Source organism: Laccaria bicolor, genomic scaffold (genome assembly GCF_000143565.1).
Source record: "Laccaria bicolor S238N-H82 LACBIscaffold_257 genomic scaffold, whole genome shotgun sequence".
NCBI classification, from domain to species: domain Eukaryota; kingdom Fungi; phylum Basidiomycota; class Agaricomycetes; order Agaricales; family Hydnangiaceae; genus Laccaria; species Laccaria bicolor.
Window position 1 is genome coordinate 1 of NW_001890113.1, and position 9,649 is coordinate 9,649.

At 48.6% G+C, this 9,649-nt stretch overlaps 2 protein-coding genes across 2 annotated transcripts; both read left to right on the top strand.

Annotated features, from left to right (window-relative positions):
* Positions 1-1,005: 1,005 nt before the first annotated feature.
* On the top strand, positions 1,006-3,562 carry LACBIDRAFT_336056 (uncharacterized protein; the record flags this gene model as incomplete). Its single annotated transcript, XM_001890977.1, has 10 exons — positions 1,006-1,105; positions 1,162-1,185; positions 1,302-1,528; positions 1,741-1,855; positions 1,989-2,032; positions 2,089-2,305; positions 2,354-2,407; positions 2,602-2,666; positions 2,739-2,843; positions 2,897-3,562. 10 exons carry the CDS (start codon positions 1,006-1,008, stop codon positions 3,560-3,562), a joined length of 1,617 nt encoding a protein of 538 aa, XP_001891012.1.
* A 2,116-nt stretch (positions 3,563-5,678) lies between these two features.
* Positions 5,679-9,399, top strand: LACBIDRAFT_336057 (uncharacterized protein; the record flags this gene model as incomplete). Its single annotated transcript, XM_001890978.1, has 13 exons — positions 5,679-5,719; positions 5,807-6,121; positions 6,621-6,891; positions 7,143-7,297; positions 7,354-7,497; positions 7,532-7,598; positions 7,676-7,787; positions 8,045-8,198; positions 8,281-8,324; positions 8,477-8,646; positions 8,742-8,895; positions 9,083-9,164; positions 9,285-9,399. 13 exons carry the CDS (start codon positions 5,679-5,681, stop codon positions 9,397-9,399), a joined length of 1,824 nt encoding a protein of 607 aa, XP_001891013.1.
* Positions 9,400-9,649: the final 250 nt, after the last annotated feature.

Sequence of the window (9,649 nt, forward strand, 5' to 3'; positions counted from 1 at the left end):
CCCTAACCCTAACCCTAACCCTAACCCTAACCCTAACCCTAACCCTAACCCTAACCCTAACCTAACCCTAACCCTAACCTAACCCTAACCCTAACCTAACCCTAACCCTAACCCTAACCTAACCCTAACCCACCAAATCAGTCGGAAAAGAAGCAAAATTGGGTTCCTTTTTTGTTAGAAACCGATTTTTTCCCCCTCTGCGTATCTCTAGCAAAGTTCTCTAAACTGTCTTAAATTATCTATAGACAGAGGGCCACTCCGACATTTTGACGAAATTTTCAGGCAGTCACACCTCCCCTGGTGACGCGACGAAACCAAAATTTCGTCGCGTCGGTCACAGGTCACAGGGTGCGACGAATTGATTGGATTAGTACAGTATACCCTTCCCGTGTTGACGATGTTTCCCACTGCCACCGCCTCCACTTTACCTAATTGAGACGTTTGCGCTGCCTCAAGTGGCAGGTGCCCAAGTCTTTCACTAAACCTCGTTTGACTCATCGAACCTGCACCTTCTCCCCCCTAAGGCTGTACTTCACCGAAAACAGTGTCTTGGATTGTTAGTCATGAGGTTGACACATGGGCGTCATTCGGCGCCGATGATCCATCTCCCGTTCTAGTGTGAGCGATGTTCAGGAGCACGATTGCTCTATTCCTTCAATTATCCCTTCAAAGCAGCTAACGTTAGGTGTCGATTGATACTGAATTGGCCACGACTCGAGTCGCCCTGCGTGCGTGCCCTAAAATCAAACATTCCCACAGGGGCAGTGCACATTGGAACTGTTGTGCAACTTCAAAGAGAATTACAACAGAATCCGCGGAGAGGACACAGACATGTCAATGTGCGGGTACCTGGAAACCAAACTTCTGGAATAAAGTTGCTGTTTAGATCATGAGAACGCGACATTCAATCAGTACAACTGCGAATATGGAAACAACCGCACAAGATCCCCAAATACCCGCCTCATTCACCTATATAAACGCAAAAATCCTCTCATCCTCCCAGCCATGAATTCCGTCAGTCTTCCCGATCCTTGTCTCACAGCTCAGACGATTCGTACTGGTCCCGTTGACCCAGACGTAGGAGGAATTGCAGTAGGAGTGTCCAGTATGTTCTATGTCTTCGAAAAATCAATCACTTCTCTGACGTCCGTATAAACGCAGACATCGCCATTAATATTCTACTTCGTATGTGATCTTTCCGAAACTTTTCAAACGTATGCCACATCTCGGGATAATAGCGATCCTCCTACGCTGGTCAAAACATGACTTGAAGACCTCAGTCTTTATGCTTTTGTCTCAAGTTTATCCCATTTTGATTGCAACGGCGTCAAGCATTGGGAGCGGGAACCTTTCCTTGTTCGATGCCCATTACGCGGTCGCCGTTACTGCTTCTCCCATAACCGTCTACCTCGTCTATTCTTCATTTCGAGACCTTTTCCTCGGCCCGAATACTCTTTTTGAGAAACTTATGTCGTCTAAGGCCGTTGTGCGGTACCTCGGCCTGATCCTACCCTTTCTCTGGCTCTTTGTAAGTCTCATGACATCTTTCTACACAAAGGCCTTCAGCAATAGTCCACTTTGCCGGGGAATGACACTATCTCTGTGGACCGAGTTCCAACTCGCAAGTAACTTTATCGGCGTCCGTGATGGGTAAGCGTGATCTGATAGACGACATCGTGCAAAGAGGAGGGTTGGGAATGGTGTCGCTCTTAGGCCTCTGGATATACGGAATCTATCTAGTTCGCCACAGATGCGACATATTTCAAAAATACCAAACCTGGCAAAATAAATTACAACATCTCCCAACGTGGAAGCGAATTTTTCTCACGGTCTGGTATGTACCAATGGCATGTTGGTAAGTCATTTGATTTTAACACGCCCGACGGGATAACATGAGATTGCTGGCAGGTTCGTTATTGCGAAGTCACACCCGTGGATGATATTCCTCATTGTTTTGTGTTTTCACTGGAGTTGGTGCCTTGGGATAGCCAGGGGGCTAACATTCGATGGTTATCAATTCAATTACGGCCAGGTAATATTGAATGGTGCGATGATAACTATATGCATTTAACGATATTGCAATTCTAGGTGACTTCGGTCTTCTCTATAATACCGCCCTTCCTTGCTGTCGGCGAATTGCTTGTCAAGCGATCGAGCGACATATTCGATTACTTCAAGGGCATGCCCCAGTATTTTTGTACTGGTGTCAGATTTTTACTGACTGGGCGACCGAATTCCCGGGAACAAGATCTTTTGGAAACACGGCGCGCTTCAAATTCTTGGTCACCCCTCCAATGGTTAGGTGGTAAGTCGAACACCAAACTGTGTGTGTCAAAGCTGAGACGTCAACTAGTCCTCGTTGTGTGGCTCTCCGTTTCGGGACTTCAAGCTGCCTGGATTTTGGGATGTGTGTATCTGTCTCGTCCGAACTACGAATGACAAACTCTGATCCTCCTCCCTTACAGACGTGGAAGGAGGGTCAAAACCCAACCTCCGTAACATAGTGACCGCCCACCACAAGTTGTGGAAACCGTTTTCAATATCTCGTACAGTGTTCATTGCGCTCATCGCTCTAATACCCGCCCTGACATTGTCAATCAGTGTATGTCAATGGATACATGGTGTGCGTCATCAACATCCTGGTGTGGACCAGTTACTTCGAGCACGTAAGATGGTGGAAGACCCGTGAAACGATGGCAGCGTCCCCAATTGACAAGTTATATAAAACATCTATCAAGTATATGAAGAGGACCTTGCATCTCATAATCGTCCTTCCAATTGCCTTCGCCATGTGCGCTGGCCCATTATTTGCCCCATTCGCTGGCTTGCCCCTCGCCCAGCAGGTAAGACGAAAAGCCTTTATTCGAATACCCCTGCTAACGATACACAATTACAGTACCAATGGACGCACGTTTGTGACTCCTTCGCCGGAGAAGCAATCATCCAATCACCCTCCCTCGGTTCTTCTCGAAAACCTCTCATGTCATTCTATTACCCCCAAACCCCAGACTCAACCGCCAAAATCCACTATTTTGACTACGTTATGGCAAATGACCCAAACACAACGATCCAAACGCTCTCATTCGCCGGCGCAGTATCGCAAGGGGTCATTCCAGCCGACCTCTGGCCAGACATCCAATCCGTATCAATCGCCTCCCCCGGAAAAAGCAACTCCATCTCAGCGCAATGCGCAACGGCAGGCAACTCGTCCATGGTTCCCGTCCCATGCATGACGGGGACTTATCAAATATCGCCGTATCTTAATTTCTCACTGCAAGATTCTGGAAACACCACTTATCTTCGAGCGGTCGATGAAGAGTGGCAATTTGTTGATGACGCTCCAAGCTTTGTCCTTCGATACTCCTCGCCAAATCCACACCAGCCACTGGGAGGCATAGCTATCCAGACTGCTGTCACGGAGCGCAACCACTGTGAGGTTCTCAAAGTTTGCCTTGGCTCCAGGAAATTGGGTTTCGATATCCTGGCTCCCCTTGGGGTAGCGTTTATATCTCAGAACAACTTCGCCGCCTACTGCACGCAGCCTCGAATCTATAACCTTTAACGATTTTTTTTTTTCGTTTTCTCTAGATCTTTCGGGTTTTTTGTCGTATAGGGAACAAGTTTGTATCAATAGTCCTAGTCAATTTCGAGTTATGCGAGCTAAGTTATTTTACGAAGACCATATTATAACCCTTGATGACCCTTGATGCCAACATGTCTGAGTTTCAAAGGAACAGCAGAGTCGACAGGCTGTAGCATGTGAGATACTCAGCACCTTCAGACTTATTATGATCAGCCTCAGAGTCGAGATTCTGTATATCTCAAGTTCTCAGCCAATTTTTCCCCATAGCACAAGATGGCTCCAGGCGCCGTAGAAAGCGACGCTCTGCAAGCAAACAGGAGTGTTTTAAAACTCAGACATGTTGGCATCAAGGGACATCAAAGATCATACTAAGCTCATATGTCTTCGTAAAATAATTGAGTAGGACTACAGTCATCCACCTGCTAATGATTCACCCAAAATGAGAAATTAGCTTCAACAGATTTGAGCACAACCTTTCTCTACAGAAACTACATGAAAATCTCTGATAAATGCCCTTCTATGACCATACCAAATTTCAGAATGTTTGACCCACATTTCACAGAGAAAAACTAAGATTATGGGTGTATCATTGAGGGGTGTGACTGTATTTGGCTATTCCTGAAAAACAGTCCATTTTGTATGCTCCACGGCTTTGCCAATTCTGCCTCAATTGTATCCAAATTATGTACAGTGGTAGATATGAGTTTGTACTATGTGTTACAACTTGTTTTGTGAGAATCGGTCTAGTATTGAGCGAGATATTTGCTAGTCAAAAGTGTATCAAATGGGGGTGGTGTATCATTAAGGGGTGGATGACTGTAATAGAACCTACAAGCAGTTGTTACGTGCATATGTAGATTGAAAACAGCCCAAATGCTTCAATTTGATGTGCAGCGAAGGGACCTCCGATTCGATGAACAGTAATCATTCTAGGAGAAATCTCCTCTCTATTTAAGAAGGAGTTGAAGCGGATCGACGGCGGAGAGCGCGGTAGCTATGGAGCGAAAGAACAAGTTTAGGGTGATGAAGGCAACTGAGTTTGCCGGGAGTCGAATTTCGATTCCTACAAAAAGGGTTTGAAGCTGCGTAAAAAAATACATGCTACAAGATTGCAAAAGGCGAAGGTACAGCTGCAATGAAAATACAAGTGATTCTCCGAAAAAACTCGGGAGACGGAAATGCTTCACCCAGATCGCGTCGTCTTCTTCACGAGTCCCATCTTCATCGCCGTCCAATCCCAAATTTCTTCACGAGCGAATGGGATTCAGGGCTACAAAATAAAACGAGGTTCAATCTCCAAGGAAAGTGCGAAGGGGAAATTTTTGAACTTGACGCTATGAGTGGGTAAGTTAACCCCATCTCCACTGCCTCCTTCATCAAGGCCGCCATTAACTGCGGACCTGCATGCTTAACAGTGTTTTTGCCAATTGTGCTGCTGTTGATAAAGTTGAGGTCGACGATAACGACAGCGATGTGGATGTAGAAGCGCGGACGCGGAGCTTGGATAGCGAAGTGATAATGAACGATTCAGTGAACACATGGGAGATCCCGTTGGTCGTGCTGTTTCGAGTCTCTGAAATATACCCGACGATACACTATACATATGTTTCAGAATTGAGTAAAGAAGGCCAACGAGAAAACTCACCAGCTTCCCATACTAGCGACGAACCTCAGAAACAATTCAAAATATGAGGATGGCGTTCCCTAACCCGTCAAAGCCGCAATCTGAGAACTAGAAATGATGATCAGCACGGGTAACATTACAAGTAAGAGAGGCTTAGGAGCACACGATTAAGACGCAAAAGGTAACATCGTTGATCTCGATGGTCGATGGTGTGTTCGGAACTTCGGCCATCGTAGCATGACATATAGAAAAGAGGAGGAATGGGTGCTTGGTTCAAGAAGACGCAATTAAAGGGGAATGATATATCTGTATTGCTTGGATGGGAGCCGGGGCAGGTGCATAAATGATAGAACGTTGATGTGGGAGGGGTATTCGGATAGCAAGGAGTATGTGATGGTGGCGAGAATAGCGACGACGAAGAGGGAAAGGAAAAAATAGAAAGAAAAAGAAAAACACGCAACGAAACTCGATATGAAGCTCATCCTCCTCCTCCTCCTCCATCCTATGCGTGGGTGAAATCGCCGCACTCAGCAGGAATTTTTATTGTTTGCCGGCATCGTCCTCCTCGCGAGTCGCTCCTGACATTGTGTTTCTCCCAGCTGGCATGCTTCTCCCTCCTACGACAAGGGTGCTTTCTCCCTTCACCACCCGCGGGCGTGCTCCACCTGCACCAGCGCCGTTCTTCCCTTCAGCGGCAGTGACGCCCCTGTCCCCCACACCCGCCCGACTCTTTCTCCCTACCCTACCCTCCCTCCCCTTGCAACAATTGAGAGCGGCAACTACTCCGAATCGCCATCCTCCATATCACGCTCCTGTTTACGCTCATGTTCAGCATCCTCGCCCTCCCCTTCGTCTGAAGGCGGAGGGTGTGACCTTGGAGGTTTGCAACTACGACGTGTGGGATGTATGCGTGTGTGAGTGCGGCGGATGAGATGGGCCTGGGATTGGGATTGCGACTGCTCCCTCCCCAAATTCTGCGATTGCGGGGGATGCGAAAACCTTCCCCTTCCGCCATAATGTGTAAGAGCTGTATCCGTCCTATGTATCGATCGATCCGACACTTGGGAAAGCGGGAGCTGCGACATCTACCCCCCTCGTGAAGGCTGTTGTTGCTGACGCTGGTGCATGACCACCATTCGCTGTTGCGTCTCAAAGATTCCACGTGTTTCATTCATTTCCTGATGGGGAGGGGTTTCGTCAGCCCGAGCCGGGTTTTGGAGGAGAATGAGATGTAACACAGAAAGAAAGAAAAGGGGAGACCCCTCGACAAGAATATTACCCCTTAGAAGAGATGGGATTGGAAAAGAGAGAAGAGTGAAGGACCGAGGGAAATAAGAGGAATCAAAGGAAGAGATTACAAAGACCAGAAAAAACACGCGAAAAGAGACCCAGCGATGTCTGAGGATCGAGCAGCAAGAAAATGGACTCACCTCCTGCTCCTGCGACCCCTCCGGCATCCCCAGGCAAAGCATGCACACCCCCACTAACCGCATATTTTGGCTTCTTCAATACGCCCGTAACGTGGCGCGAACATATGCGTCTGATACTGCTGAACCTGGCCCTGCTGAACCAGGGGACTCGGTTATTATCTTCCTCCCGGCTGATACGCATACTCCTTGTGCTTGTTGACCCCGATAAACGTACACGCGCCTACAACCACTCGTACCATCCTCGCCGTGCGTTCGTGAGTGGTGTCGTAGATGCGGGGAACCATCATGACTTTTCTCGTTGTTGGTGAAGGAAGACTGGACATAGGTGTGGTTGATTCATATCGATGCCCTTGATTTCATTGGCGGTAGTAGCGCGGAGGGGCATCTCATGCAACATCCGCTAGAGAGGCTTGAAGACGTCGAATACGGTCTACGCGAATGTACATGGTGCGGATGATGCTGATGGGAATGTGAATGTGGAGAGTGCCGGTGATGATGATTTTAGGAGCAGAAGCCGGTGGTATTGTTGGGCGCGGGGATCCATGGTGCGAGTGCCTACATGAGTGTCCGGTGGAAGTGTGGTAGGCGCCAAACGCGATCGATCCAAAGGTGGGTTAGGGTTACATCACTTCTCATTTTCTATCTCATGAACGCTAACCTGTGAGTAGAATTTGCTCGAACTTTCTCTCCTCACCCTCTTTACTTGCTGTCCTCAGTACCGATTTATCGCCCGAGCACCAACCTTCAACAGACTGTCCAGGAACGAATGTCGTATTCAGGAAGCGGAAGCGCACTGACAGCGGAGATACTCCTGGCCATCCTCAAACCGCTCATTACAATCCGAGAAAGACCATGATAACGTTCAACGCACACAACTTGTGCAAGGTCTTTTAGACTGTGCACCCCCGGATCTAACAATATCCATGATTCAACTTCGGTCCTCCCCTACGCACTCGCATCCGTTTGTAAATATTTACGGTCCGCTTCACGCTCGTCCAGTTCTGCTATATTCGTAGACACCATCAACCACCATCGCAGATTGACGCGCCCAGCTCTCCCCACTTCGCGACTTTCGGCACCCGCATCACCAACCGACAAGATATCAACGATTTGTCAAGATGTTACGGAGGGACCTTGGGAGGGACCGCGCGTAGGCGAGTTATGAGGCCTTTTTTACCAGCGCTGTGAGGGGTTGACGTTCTACGCTATGCACAACCTATCCATGCATCAATTTCACATGCTCTTGTCCGCTTTTGACTGAGCTATCTCCTCCCTTCCCCATCCTGACTGCCTTACCTTGACGCGCCCCGCTTTCGCTGGAGCACAGAGAAACAAAAACCGGGATCATTTCGCTTTTCCCGACTTCAGCCTTTCGACATTCTCTCCGTTATGAACAAATTTTGACAGCATCCGCATTGAGGGCCACAGGAAAAAATGTTCCAAGAGTTTGGTTTGCTCTAGGCCGCACTTCAAGCTTGGGACGAATTGAAACCGTGCATGCGATCTACCAGCGACACTACTTTCCCGATCTGCAACACGTCCACAGCATTGAGGATTCACTGTCTGTCGTTCCCACATATACTCCAACCACTGCGTCCGGTTCACATCCTCCCGAGGGCTCAGCGACTCTTCGACGGCTGCAGTATGTCCGTCAGGACCTGTTTGTTGGACGGTCGTACTGTTGCAGGTGAAGCGCGCGGATACGGGACGCATGAATATCCTAACTATGCAGCTCTCATGAACGCCTTTCTTGTCGACATCACTCCATCATCACTGAAGATTGATGAAGCTGAGAAATTCCAAGGCTTGTACCGCTACATTGCGATGCGTGAAACGTAGGCGCAGCCACAGGGAAACGTTCTTCGAAAGCCAGAAAACGGAGGGATCACTACCCAGTATTCGTTCTCGTCGCTCTTTATCAACAGCTAGACCCCGCTCAGCTTCAACTTTCTCGTCAATCGCTCCACCGTGTTTTCCGATGGTCCATGACGCTCTGGAGGGGCCGTCAAGTGGGTATTCGCAGACCCCAGAAATGTCTGGACGTGGATCTTGAGTTTGCTCTTCGGAATTCTGCAACCTGTCCACGACATTCAAGTTTTCCCAGTTGCAATCAGCTCAGACGGCCCGCATGGACATTACCAAGCTCGTCATGTCAGCGTCTCGACAATCACGTACCTGCCCTCCTTTTCGACACAAAAGAATGCAACTGCAGAGCGCCTTCGATCGCGTAATTGGAAAGTTCTGGTCGTCGGCCCCTGGTGGGCGTACTCAGCATGAGGCATGATGCATGATGCCTGAAAGGGGGCGGCTTCGGTGCACAGCGATGAAGAGATGGTGAGCATTATGGGCATCGATTACCATCCCTCGTTCATTTACAAGCTCGTGGATTCGGTACATTCGTCCCATTTTTTATGTCCCCTTTTCTATTATAATCTCTACCCCTAGATCTGCCAACACCTTCCACTCAACGCGGTCCAACCCCTGCTTCTCCCGAACGTGCTCCCAGTCCCATCCAAATTTTACGTGTGTACGTCTCTTCAATTTATGGACAACCCCTTTTCCGAGCTCTCACGGAAATGTACCACGCGCCCGCATAATTTCCTGTTCTACTTCTCCCGTGTTGAACGAACGTTGACGGTATTGACAGGAATGGAAAGTTCTGGACGGGAGGAGCGTGCGGAATGAGCCATTTATTTGTGTATGGCCTGATCAGATCTGTTGAGTTTCGGAAGTACGAGGTGGATATCCGAACACTCAATTGAAAGACGGGTGGCTTACGCTCATTATACCCAAGATTGTTTTCCTCCGTCATGGAGTCTTCCTCCTTTCTTCCATCAATCGTTGGTCATGCGACTTTTCCCCTGCTTACCCTTAATACACACCTCCTCCGCTCCTTCCCGCCATTCCAGCTCTGTTGTTATTGCCCTTTTCATCTCATCCCCATGCTCCCCCCGCTCACCGTCTGTTCTCACACACCAGTTTGTCCCGCCCTCCCCTTTCACAATTCATCAG